This window comes from Talpa occidentalis, unplaced genomic scaffold (genome assembly GCF_014898055.3).
Source record: "Talpa occidentalis isolate TD23 unplaced genomic scaffold, MPIMG_talOcc4v2.1 talOcc4.7, whole genome shotgun sequence".
Taxonomy (NCBI): domain Eukaryota; kingdom Metazoa; phylum Chordata; class Mammalia; order Eulipotyphla; family Talpidae; genus Talpa; species Talpa occidentalis.
The window spans coordinates 66,722,327-66,736,402 of record NW_023605083.1 but is presented as its reverse complement, the minus strand read 5'-3'; the positions used below and the strand labels follow the sequence as shown (position 1 = coordinate 66,736,402).

Below are 14,076 nucleotides of genomic sequence, written 5' to 3'. Positions count from 1 at the left end.
GGAAGGCTGTTTCCCTGTAGTTCCAGAAAAGGGAGCAGTGGCAGACAACGTGCCACAGGTAAGCTCCAGCTCAGGTGGGGCTACCTGTAGTCTCCCTGTGAGGCAGTTTCTTCATTTTGAGAAGTGAGAGTTCTCAGTTCTCTAATGTGCTTCGTGCCCCTAGTACGGGTTCCGGTACAGAGGACGTGTTCAGTATCATGCCTCTGCCTGAGGTGAACATCTCATCCTGTCAGCCTCCCACCCCACTTAAAACTTCTGGAAACCCCATCACCATTGGGGTTCCCCACACACCTTCCTGGCACATCTCTCTTGACTTCTTACTGGCCCTTTTTTGGAGACCTTCCTCCACCCCTCACTTCCTCCCTTTCTCCCTATTTTGGGTCCCCCGACATGCTCTGCCATCCACATGCTGCTTCTAGCCCAGCTATTCTTGCAGTCACACACAGGATTCACGTTCACAGGAACAATCTCCCTACCATCCTCTCAGGTCACCTGTTCAAGCACTGCCAACATCTCATCGTGAATGCATATAGAAACATTTTCTATCTTTGTGTCCAGGGAACCCAGTGGTATCTGATCCTTTCTTTGGACACAGGAATGAAGATGCCACAGGGGAATGGTCTCTTTCTTCCTGACTCGGACTTGGTGACCCCCAGGAGTGCACACGCTTTGCAGTTCTCTGTTACTTACATTTCAAAGTTGCTTACATATTGTACATAGCGTGGGGTTGACCTGAGAATCCCAAAGTATCACCTTCCATCTACAATCGTCCTGCTTGTGCTTTTTTTCCTTTTTCTCCCGTCACCCACAAATAGGCATTCACTCCAAAATCTAAGAAATCTGCTTTTAAACAGAGGTTGGCAACGTAAAATACTTCCTATGTCTCACCCATATTTCCGTACACACATTTTAGATGGCTTTCTGTAGAGGAAAATGCTTAACCTAAAGAATGAGTACCCACAGGTGGAGATCAAGGTAGCAAAGCAAAAAACAGTAAGGCAATATTTGGGGGACCCCTGATTTCAAGCTGGTTCTTGAAAAGATACAAAGGATGTCAGCTTGTCCCAGTTGTTCTCCTGGGTCAGTCACTGAAGCAGGTGTGAGCTGCCTCATCCGGGACTTGACAGGAACTTCACCCTGTTTCTGCTCCCTATAATGTCGGCCCTAAGCCAATCACTCAAAGATCTGAGTTTTACTGTCCCAATCAATGCAGATTCCTAGTAGGGTAGCAGTACCAGTAGGGTGCCAGGATCTTGGTAAATGTTATTTTTATAATCATCCCAGGGCCTTCTGGAAGTGGGCAAAAGATGTTTCCATCCTTGCACTCTGGCACTCATGCCTGTGGACTGAGTAAGCTGATAGGCTGCGTGGTTTCATCCTCAGGGAAACTCCCTCTGAATTTCATACTCTAGGGCCTCTGGCTACTTTTTCCGGTTGGACACAGCCCTTAGTGAAATGGTGAACAAACGGAGGGCAGCAAAAGAACCAGCACTTCTTGGGAGTTTCTCAAAATGCCTGGGACAGTCAGTCCTGAGTAAGCAGGAAACATTCGCTAATGCAACTGCCTTAACTCAACCAAATGTCCACAGAGCTTCTGTCCAGTGGGTGAATGTGGCTAGCCCTGGGGCGAGGGTGTAGAGGGGAGCTTCCCATGTTAAGGTGATCTTAACAAAGGGAATTATCATCTGCACTACCCAGTTTTGTCTTTAAGTTAGAAAAACCAGAAGAATGGCCAGAGGGAATGTGCTCATGGTTCCCAAGTGAGACTAGAAGCTAAGAGGACAATGCTGCATCTGCACCATTTCTATGTCACCCCACAATACCCGGTCTCTACCTACTCACATTCCTCAGTGTAGGAATACCTCAAATACATTTCAAACGAAGAAACAAATTGATACCTACTATATCACTGTTTGCTTCACTGTAGCAGCTGTAACACAATACAAATTATGATTTGTATTTTAATAGAGCCACAAAATACCATGGACATAACAATGAACAGACAACAGCAACTCAAAGAGAAGTGTGGAGCCCCCTCCTCTGGGTTGATGGAATACAGTTATGTGCCCCATGTGAATATTTGGGTCAACAAGGACCCCAGATATGATGATGGTGGTGGTCCCTCTACATAACCTAGGTGTGTAGTAGGTCATGCCATATAGGGTTGGGTTAGGACACCTTGGCACATTTGCACAATGATGAAATAACCTAAATGCCATTTCTTAGAATATATTCCTATTGTTAGGCAATACAGGACTGCACACAGTCAGAGAACTGATTTCCATAGAAGGAGAGATGTCCAGGTCTTCTCCTACATTTTGATGCCATGGTTGAGTCATGGGCTCAGCCTAGATGACTCCACCAGCATGAGCTGATGTTGCTCCATGATGGGGAGCATCTTCCTTCATGAGGCCCTTCATCCCACCATGGATGGTTCTCATTCTTAGAAAGGCTTTCTTTACTTTGGCTCTGAAACAACTGCCCTGGAAATGCTTCATCTAAGTCTTACCCTCAAAGGACTAACCAAATAAATTGGCCGGTTGACTGAAGATCTGTAATTCCTGGGAGAGCACCACACTTTCTAGGCAGTGCTTCCACTTCTTCCCTCGGCCACTGCAGACGGAGGGAGGTGCCTGTTTGGACGGGAGGAAATGGGCTTTGGTAGAAACACTGGGGGTGGGAGTATCTACTTCTTATTTTGGCAGCCTTTGGTGTAAAGCACTAGAGAAATGCAAAACAGGGAGACAAAATAAGAACAAGACGGGATCTTTGCAAGCACTTCAACCAAATCATTTCTGAGATTCCCAGAAGGGAGATAACTTGATTCTTTCGGTTCATTTCCATTTTTGTTCTGTTTCAGGCACTTCTTGAATTCCAGCTGGGCCAAGAAGGTACATGGCCAAAATATCCCAAGAATGTCTCTTATTATAGGATGTTCAGTCCAATTTGTACAACCAGGAAGTTTTGATACTCCTGATAACATTTGGATATACGGCTTGATGTTCAGGGTGGAGTAGCTTAGCCCTAACCAAATTTGGGAATCTTGTTTCAGGAGAATGGACCAGAAAGACTGGAAACAATTAGAAGTAGAAGACTTACACACATTCAGGACTGAAGTTTGAGTCCATTTTCTAGAGTCATGTGTACAACGGTGCCACTGCTTTACAGTAGGTGCCTTGAGAAACTGCCAACCTGTTTAGACCTGGCTGTGCCTCTGGATGGAAATCCCACACCTAAGACTTGTACTTGGACAAGGTCAGGGGCAGGGCCTTTTTTTCTTGGTTTCCTTCTAGCACAGAGCTGGGAGCACAACTCCAATAAACACCTGCGGTGATCATTTTCACAGCATCAAGAAAGCTCAAAACTGGTCTGTAGAAGAAATGAGGACAACTGTGGTCACTTCACCACCCCCATGTGAGTGGATGTCCCAGTGTGCACCAGGGAACATGGCCAAGGCCACCAGCACAGGGGGCCTGAGCTCAAAAGTGGGCTGTGAGTCTACTAGAGAAGAGTCAGTGGCTCGTGGGGTGTGCACTGCACCCCCACTCTGAGAGCTGTTCCTCTGCAGTTCTTTCTGCCCAATTCCCAGGAACCCCATCTCCCCTAGTAGCTGGGTGTGGCTGCAGGGCATGTGTGAGCAGCAGAACAAGTAGAGCAGCCAGTGGATTTTCATGACTTTTAGTTCCCTCTCCCACCGGCCTCTATCAGCGTTGGGACTCACTGGACCATGTGCCTACACAGCCTGCTCGTGTAAGGGGTGTGTGCGTGTGTGTGGTATGTGTGTGAATGTGTGTACCTGTGTGTGTGTGTGAGATGGGGGGGAAGGTGGACGAGGCAGGAATAATTGCACTGGAGGAAAGAGGGGGGATGTGGTATATTGAAGTACCTCCCAGCTCCTCTCAAGGCTTCAACCTCTTCACTGGAGGCCCTGACAGGGTGAAAATTAACTACCAGCTTCCTCTAATCACTTCACAAGGTAACGAAGGCCACAGCTACCCTTCCTCCTCTCTTCTCTGCTGTCAGAAATGAACGATGCTTCCATTCCAATGAGAGTCTTTACTCAGAATTATGCAGACTGTGTGTGTGTGTGTGTGTGTGTTTTCATGGTGCAGATAGGAATGTGTGTGTATGAGTGTGCGCATGTGCGTGACAGGGGCTGTGTGGGGATGACTTCCAGGCATGCATGTGCCTACAGATGGGGAATCCAGACACTTTTGTTCTGTCCCCCTCCTAGCCACCCTGGCTGGCCCTTGCACACAGGCTGCACACACATTCCCTCCCCTGACCCCATATTCTCCAGTGAGCTGATCTCATTATGGCAAATTTAGTTACAGCTTAAGTCTCCTTGTAACAAAAGATTATGTCCAAGCCCAGAGTAATGGAACCTAGTCGATTTCATTAAAATAAAATTGGTTACAATGAATAATTCAATAGGATGATTTTGTTTCCTCATCTCCTCTTTGTAGATCGAAGAGCTAGTATTTATAATGATTTTTTTTAATTGGATTTTTGTTTAGGAAGAGATAATCACCCATAATTCCTGACAGCACCCTCCTTACAAGATTGGAATAATTGCCCCATGAAGTCTCTTTTCAAATGCTAAGACTGGAAAATTCTTTCTCTCCTTTTCTCACATTAGTAGCAATAACCTTTGGGTGATTTTTCAGCACAGCTGCTACCCCAACTCTTGCTCATGTGAGATTCTGAGTGTGTTAATGATTCCCTTGTTTAAGTGATATTTTTTTTACATTTCCAGTTCTAGAAACTGGATGCTAGTGTTGAATTTGGAATTCCTGGCTCTGTTGATGCCCAGTTCTGACACTCCTCCAGCAGGGATTCCATGTCAGAGTGGTGATTTTGAGCATTTTTCTCAGTGTGGTTCATTGTATGTGTGTGTACAGTAAATTAAATGCACATTTCCTGAGCTTTTAATCTTATCTAGACCCTGTGCTTGAAGATAAGGGGACCGAGATGAATAAATCTCAAAACAGTTTTCAAAGAACCAGCAGCCTAGCAGCCTACTCCGGGAACCAGGCGCAGAGACAATACGGTCAGTGTGCAGAGCATAAGCAACGATGTCTTCAACAAGCACAGACATGGCGGGGAGGATGAACCCCAGAACGAACTCACTCTGAGGGGCCCTCTACATAAGAAACCTCAGAAAATACCATGCTCGCATGTCTTTCCACACTCCCCAGGGCAGTTATACACAAATGCAAATGCACCAAGAATCTAATGCATGGAAACATAAACAAACAGACATGAACGCAAATTATGAACTCCGATTGAGGAAGAGATGGCCCCATCTTATATCTCATCCAGAGATTTTCACTGAGCCCCAGAAGGCCTCATTGCTTTCATCAAGACACCAGGCCTACCCCAACCCTGCACCAGGGAGGCAATATGAGCGAGAAATAGCTGGGAGTGATGGCTCATCTGCAAGGCCAGGAGGCAGGCTGGCCTAGGCCTGGCCACTGAGCTCAGCGGCTGGACGCATTGGGTCGCATCTCTGGGAAATGGCAGTCTCGGAAGAAGGCAGGTGCTTGCTAGGCAGGATAATTGGAAAAGGGGCCCCGGGGACAGAGGAGTCATCCCTAGAACCACACAAGCTCTGGTGGCTCCAACAATCCTGTTCCCTCAACTAAGCTGACAGTCCCTTGGGGGAGAACCCTAGAGCATAAATAGTGCATTAGGGGACTGGGGGATGAGTCATAGCTTTTTAGAGTTGGGAAGGTCCTTGGAGATCATCAAGCTCTACTGTTTAAACTAAAGATAGGAAAAATGAGGCACAGAGAAGTGGTTAAATGAGTCTAAGGCCACACAGCAAATTTATGGCAGAATCATGAGCTCACAAGAGAGTGCTCAGGGAGCAGAAGACTTGGTACCTACACAACCCAAAAGTGGAACTCCCCCAAAGAATCTGTCCCTGCCCCCACTGAATTTCAGTGGTATACATGAAGTGGAGTTCTTTTCCCAAGTCTGAATTATCACAGGTGACGAAGAAGGGGAACTACATTACCCCGACTACTCTTGACCACCTTTGTGTCTAATGTATAGATGACTCTTACAGGGCCCTGGAATTCTGTTCAGCCAAAGGTGTGGTCAACGTCCATATCCAGGCCTGGGAGGCGGGCGGGCCGGAGGAAATGTCGTACACAGCGGGTGCTTACCTGGGATGCAGCTGGCTGGCCGATGACGACCCAGCCAGGACACTGCTGGTCCTGATGAGACACTGATGCATTGGATGCCCACTGGTCCAGGAAGCCGTGGGGTGTGTAGACACCACAGTCCTTAATGCTCGTCTTTTGCTCAAACTCCTCACACACCCCGTCACCATCATGGAAATAGCACCGGCTGGGCTCATCTGGCAGAGATAGACACAGAAGGGAGAGAACAGGTAGGTATTTGTCCTTTGGGCTCATCGACCATCAACAGCTGTGGTAGCAGGCCAGCAGAACCATCATGGCCATCCTGTCCATCATTCACAGGCACAAAGGAATATTATTCACCCTTTAAAAGGAACTTTTACGTGCTGCCATCTACAACAACATGGATGGATCTGGAGGTCATGATACCGAAGGAAATAAGTCACAGAAGGACAAGTAATGTATGATACCACTGATGTGATGAACATAAAGCAGTCAAACTCAGAAGGAAAAAGGAAAATGGTGGTTGTCAGAGGCTGGGGAGATGGGGAAATGGTTGAGATTTGAAAGACGCTGTTAGTGGGTAAAAAGTTTTATTTCTGGACCTCCCTGGTGGCACAGGCAGTTAAGCGCAGCGCTGTGAAGCTGTCCACAGCCTCTGCAGTGCCCATTCGATCCCTGCCAGCCTCAGAGCAACCCACGTGGTGAGCAGACCTCTCCTATCTCGCCCGCTGCTCCCCCCAGCAGTGTATTTCATTCAGTCTGCCTGTTCTGTTCCCCGCTCTGTCTCTGGTGAATCCTCTCACCCTCCCTTGCATCTGGCCTGTACCCTGGTTCTTGTATAAATAACATAAATCTAAAAAAAAAAGTTTTATTTCTATTACAAAGTAAGTTCTAGAGATCTGCTGTACGACAGTGACCTCTAATTAATACTACTGCATGTACACTTAAGAATTTGTTAAGATGGTAAATCTCGTGTTATGTGGTTTTTTAAACACACACACACAGACACAAGACAGACACACCACGCGCACACACACACACAAATCTTATGCTTAGTGAAAAGTGTTCTAGTAATCAGAGGGAACAGGGGAGAGAGAGGGGAGGGCACTGCCATGGGAGGTTTGGTGGACAGTGAGTGAAGCATGTGCACACAAGGAAGTATGAAAATGTACTCCCAAAGTTATATAAATGTGTAAACTATTGACAAATTTAAAATAAAATAAAAATTATGCCCAGTAATATTTACGTATCTTGTGAAAATTTGAATCTCTAGACAAATCAAAACATGAAGTCAACCAGATCTAGAGTATTCTTCCCGAATTCACTTCAGAATAGCAGAGGGGGACTCTTCAGGGGTGCTGAATTTAGGGCCAAAGACCAGGATCTGACTTCTGTCCTTTACATTAGCTAGGTAACTTCCCACAACTGGCTTTGCTTTTTAGCCTTTTTAGCCTGTGGTTTCCCATCTTTTTAGCCTCTGGATAGTTGATACAGAATCAACTATCCCAGTCAGGACAGCCTCTCAGGGAAGCCATAGCGCTGTGCTAGGGAAAGGACATAAGCATGCTTTGTACATCCAAGATAGTGCTCAAGAGAAAAAATAGTCTTCTTTAAGGGGTCAATTTATTCCTAAGTGGCTGAAATGAATCAGCTAGTGAAATCAGTACTAGCTTGAAACACATTCAAGCAACATTCCCTTAAACAGATTGCGGCTCGGTCAAGTAGAAATAAGACTTGGATTCCTTCGATGCTGCAGGAGTCATTGAATTTAGGGGGCAGCAAAAAGTTGAGCCCCTTCCAAGCTCCAAAATCCCTTGTTTATTTCTGCACACAGTTTATATAGTGAAATACTATCAAAAGAGCCAGAATAAATCAAATCATTATAATTCAATTATTTAAGAGTCTGTTTGAACCAGCAGAAGACTCCAGTCACCGGCAGTCTGCCTAAGCATGGAAAGACGATAGACTCAGCACTTCCCAGTAGCGCCAACCTCTAGGTGAAGGTGGCTAACATACATATAATAAAACAGACTCAATCCAAGAGTGACTGGTCACAAATCCATACTCTGGTTTTAGAAACTCAAAAAAGGCAATTGCAAAGAGCACAGGTTTTGACATCAGGTAAACTTAGGTTCGCATCCTAACGCTGTCATAGGTAAGTTGTACAGAATATAAAGAAACTTACCTTGCTAAACCGCATGTTCTCATTCAAAAAGAATACAAAGAATATGTATCAGGTGATAGTGTGGTGATTTCATGAGATGATGCTAACTATGCCAGCCTCTTCACCTACTTTATCTAATGGAAACCTAAGAGCTGTGTGGAGTACGGTGTCTCCTTCCAGGTCACATAGGGAATTAACAGAAGAGAGGGGACCTGGCCTTTTTATAGCTAGAAGAGAGATCTTCCCCTACACACTGCCTCTACAAAATGAGGAAAGCCCATCCTCTTGAGAGTAAGATCATGGGGTCACCTGACTCCTGGTACCACCTTTCTCCTTCAACACAAAGACAAGAAGGCTAAGACCATGTAAGACTGTTAGCTGAGATGACTTAATTCATTTCCTCAGCAAAGAGACCTCAGGGTGGCAGGAATGGGGGCAAGGGTTGCGTTCTCATGAAGTCTAATTTCTTCCTGATTATACTGAAGATGTCGATATATTTGTATACCTGGGATCAGCAGAACCTTGGAAATGGAGGAGCAGTAAGGGTAGTCACAGGTAGGTGGATAGGTAGATAAAAGATATATAGGCAGAGATAGTTAAAAGAAAGGAGACAGAGCTAAAGAAGAGAAGGACACCAAGAGAGAGGACACAGAAGGAGGCAGAGAGAAGATGGCCCGTTTCTCCCCCAAGATTCTTCTGTGTCCCTCTTTTGAATAACATCCTTGGAATTCACTATTCAGTTTCTCTTGCTAGGAGAGTCCCGGAGGCCCTTCAGCTACATCTGCCAGTTTTCATCTGGGGAATTCTAGCTCCCTCTCTACTTCCATGGCCCAAACACTGAAGAGAGCGGGTGAGGGATGGAATACAAATGTGGGGCCAGGAAAAACAAAGACAGCAACGACAAAACAATAAAACAAAACCTGCCTTCCTGTTTTCATTACATCAGTTTGCATGATTCTTCTATGCTCAGTGCTAAGATCTGAGCAGGCTGTAGTGAAAAGAGTTTGAAGTTAATACTGAGGTCAAATGATCACCCTGCCATCTGCCCTCTATGTATTAGCTAGGTGGCACTGATAATAATACATCCCACTGGGAGGGTGAAAACCTATTAGATGTGCAACAAACAGTTGTTGAATGAATGACTAAAATTCAGCACCTTGATGTACAGCATGTAAACTATATTTTGCGCAAATATAGTTTAGACTCTGCACACTTTGAAAAGTTTCTTTAGACTGGGGCTCAGGGTGAAGGAAAGTGAGCTGAGACGCCAGTGTTGACTGGCTTACCATGGGATCGCATTAGCAAGTCTGGTCCCCCCTCACCCTGTCTTCCCCCGACACAAGGGAACTCCTCACTGCAGATTTGCTCCTTTTAACACAGTGACATACTTAGAAATCTGTTCTACCCAGCGAAGAGGCTCGATGTGGGTGGAGAGGCACTGCCAAGTCCATCTTCTCTGGCTGAGCTTTCATTTGCCAGATACTTTCTCTCCCTTTTGGAAGAAATGAGCTCAATTCCAAGTGCCCAAGGCAGATGGCCTCACGCTAAGTGGACAGACATAGCTGATGCTGCTTCTCATTGACTTAATTTTCAATTTCCATCTGTCTGGAGCATCAAGATGAAATGCCATGCCTCTGCATTCCTGTGGCCTGCCCAAAGGACAGGGATTGGAGACACAAATGGCTACCCCTATTTGTAAGCTCGGGTGCCAAGTCTTAGGGAGATGAGATAAGTTTACCTTAAATTATTAGCAAAGGCTGGGAGTTATTGTAAAAAGCTCTTGTGCTTGAAGTCAGAAACCTTAGATCAAGCTCCTGGTCTGACCCTGATTACTGGGTCATCTTGGGCATCTACTGCACCTCTCTGAGCTTCAGTTTCCCCACCTATGAAGTGGAAGCAACATTACCTCTTAGGATGGCTTAATAAAGTGCTGGGTAATAAAAGCCTAGGAGACGGGAAAGGGATGTAGGTTTTAAAGGCAAGAGGTTCATTCTTAACAATGATGATGATGGGGGGCCTCCCTGGTGGTGCAAGGGGTTAAGCACAGCACTATGAAGGTATCCGCAGCCTCTGCAGTACGAGTTCAATTCCAGCTGACCAGGGAGCTACCCACGTGGCGCAACAGCCCTCTCCTGGCTCACCCGCTGCTCTCCTCAGCAGTGTATTTTGGTAGGTCTGCCTGTTCTGTTCCCCACTCTGTCTCTCGTGAATCCTCTCATCCCCCTCCCCTGCATCTCTGGTCTGTACCCCAGTTCTTCTATGTATAACTAAATAAATCTTTAAAAAAAAAATGATGATAATGAGGTAAGGTCAGGGGTACCAGAGAAGTTGTCTTAAGTAGAGATCCTACTTTTATTTACCCAGCTCTACATCCTAAGGACTATGCAAGAATAGAAGTGATTGAGGAGGGCACATGAACCATCTCCAATATAGGGAATGAAATGAACAAACAAGAAAGGAAGAAAGCATCAGCTTAAAAAAAGGAATGTATTAATATGAAATAGTACATTTATAGAGAGAGGAACTACTTCAGTCCTACTGGGCAACACTAACTTGGCTTGACTAAAAACATTGGTAATCTGTGATATCACTGGAGTCTTTGATGTGAATTACTGAAAGAGGTCATAGCCGGAAAGGAAAGGAAGACTTAGGTCGCTCACGTCACCTCGGTAGGAGATCTTAGAGACAGCTTCCCTGTTTTGACTTTCACCTGTCGAAGAGCCCTGCAGACCAGACAGATTTTTGGCCACTGAGAAAAATAACTTAAGTCAATGTGTTTTTCAAACCAAGCTTCAGATAATGTGTATTCTTTAGGGTAGTAGGATAATCTAAGGAATTGGGGTTGTAAGTAGACAATCCCCAATACATATAACTGTGCCCCTTCACTGAATGCAATCCTGTGACAGATTCTCACTGCTTAGAGAAGAGCTTTTTCCTCAGCTTACCCTACAAGACCTTCCACAAAGTGGCCTCTTTTTGCAGTTTTCCAAGTCCACCATTCCATTTCAGTCCTCCATGCTCTCACAAGGGTAGTTCCCTCTGCTAGAGTGTAGTTCTTAGGTTTTACTTTGCTCACTCCCACAGGTTTTCAAGATTTTACTTTAAGTGTCTCTTCCAGCAAGTCATTTCTTCACTACATTCCTTTTTTCTGACTCCAGTCCTAGCTGGGTTAAGTGTCCTCCCTCTGTCTTTTCACAATTCCCAGATTTCCTCCATCACAGAATTTTTAGTTATGAGTCTATCTCCCTGGGTACAAAGTTGTTGAGTCTTTCTACCTCATAGCATTAGAGTGAAGCAGTAGCCTAATGGCTGAGGAATATATGAGGGAATGAATGACAAATGAAAGCTAGCAAATGATTTATAATTAATCTCAAATATTTCTAGATAATGGAGAAAAAATATAGTGCTGGGGTTTTGTTGTTGTTGTTGTTGTTTGTTTGTTTTTTGTAATGTGGTTACCAGTTATATCATGAGAACACTACAAAACAAATTTCATCAGAACAGACATCTTCCAATGGAATGGCATATTTTTGCCTATAAGAGCTACTAAAATTCATGATACAATTTCTTTGAACTTTGAGATTGATTACAGTTATTCTGAAATAACCACTAAGTGGTTTTCTCTCAACATCCATGTTGCCCAGACCAAGAACTGGTAATTCATGACCAATCATTTCAACTGGGAAACAAAAGTCACCGAAGCTTTCTGGAGATTTTGGGAGTGAGGGGTGGCATGTGTCAGGCAAAGATAGCTTCTAGGCCCTGATGAGCCCTGCAGAAGACAAGTAACCCAGTTTACTAATATTTACTGAGAATCTAAGCTGTATCTGTGCTAATACTGGGGAGATACTGGTTAATCAAATCTTGCTTTCCCTCACAGGGAGAATCAATACTGTTTGGGCAAATAGGAGGAGGTTTCCTAGAAAAGATGGTCTGGGGCAGTGTCGTGGAGGATGAAAAGAATATAAGCATGTGGAAGGAATAATATGAGTGATGGATAAGCCTCAGCCAGATCTGTGCAAGGTTAGTTAGAGTTAAGGGAAAACATTGGATCCTAGAACTGACAAATGCTGATTTGAGATTAGACTGAGGAAGGCATTAACCATGCTAATGAATTTAAATTTTATTCATTAGCAATGGGGGGCTTTCGAGATTTTTCTGAGCAGGAAAGGTGTGTTGTACCTGTGACTTTCACAATCAGAGGCAGAAAGTTCTATGATGTGATTTTGCTTAGCAGGTATGCCATGTACTATGATTTGACCTGGGGCAAATAATTATTTCTAAACTTTGGTTTCCTCATCTGAATAATGGTCGAAGGACTGAATATTTATTATGATACCCAGATCACTTAATAATAAAAGCACTTACATAGCAACCAGAAATATTGACATAGTTGCTCCTGTGTACAGGAACTGTGATAAGTTGAAGTAAGAGAGAATTAAATTGCTCATGACCTTTGTCTCATGTCGCATTACACATACAGTGCAAATGTAGGTAAAGTGGTTAGCATTTAACAGCTGATTTAAAAAAGGCCTATGATGACAGTGGACACCTTGCTGCTGAAAGAAATTATTTCAGTTTATGTATGGGAAAGCTGAGGTTCATAAAATTGAAGTGATTTGCTAAAGCCTTCAGAGAAAATTTCCAGTAAGAATGAGATTAGGAATGCTGATAATTACACTCATAATACAACACATTTTCCACCCCACCATACTGCCTTTATCAGTATATTGCCAACCAGGTTTTGAGTATAAAATTCTGGCCACAAAATAGTCCTTGTTACCTTTAACTGAGTTTCAATATTACTTTTGGGAATATCTGATTTTACTTTTCAGTAGCCATGCATGGCTAACCCATAGGTAGGTTAGATATAACTAGTCTGAGAAGTTCCTGGATGGCCAAATCTCAAGACCATCGAGAGAAAAACAATCAGATGGGAGATGAATGAAGTAATTGGTTTAGGGCTGAAGAAGGAAGCAGAGGATTTGAATGTGTACTCTTCTGATATAGGTTGTCTTCTAACGATGGGTAGCTTCACCTGTCTTTCTAAAATTCTTGTTTATGAAGATGGCTCAACTTTTCAGAAATTAGCATCTGTTTCTATTTCCAGCTGAGGTAGTAATGATCGGCATGAGGATTTCTCTTTTAGTCCAATGATTACTACTTTTTGGATATTTTTTAAACACCAGAAGAAAATAGTATTTTTCAAGTTCAGCTGTTTGTTTAGGGATGGCTCCAACCACAACAAGCTTCATGCCACAGAACAATTCATCCAAACAACAACAACAAGCAAAGCCCAAAAAATGCACAATATCTGTGTCCAAATAATAGCTTCTTGGAACAGGGGAAATTGGAGTGCTTAACCCCTGAAGGTTTAAAAAGGAGAAGCTTGGGGAGGGCATAGTTATATTGACATCTATTTCATGTGGAACGGAAATATCTAGACTTTACATTGCCTATCTTTAAAAGGCTGCATGTGAAACCCACGTTGTTGACCTCATTTAATTCTATTCAAACCAAGGTTTGTTCCGAACCTCCTCAACCAGATCGGCCTGCCCAGAGTACAAAAGGCAGGGTGGTGAACGGCTCCTAAGGAACCATGAATACTCTAACAAATTTCAGATGCTGATTAGGTCTATTGAATCTGAGGAGCTTAAGTTGGTTTCTGGTTCCTTCAAGGATTGGCCACATACCGAAGTGGGCCAAAAATCCCTTCCTGTGTTTCACTGTGACAACCAGGCATTACACAGCAAGCCAAAAACA

The 14,076-nt window shown here is 44.2% G+C and overlaps 1 protein-coding gene across 1 annotated transcript in view; it reads right to left on the bottom strand.

Annotated features, from left to right (window-relative positions):
* Window positions 1-14,076, bottom strand: part of PAPPA (pappalysin 1) — a 237,142-nt gene that overhangs the window by 85,449 nt on the left and 137,617 nt on the right. The window contains exon 10 of the mRNA XM_037491904.2: window positions 6,171-6,364. Coding sequence (XP_037347801.1) covers window positions 6,171-6,364 — 194 coding nt within the window. The remainder of the gene's footprint in view (window positions 1-6,170; window positions 6,365-14,076) is intronic.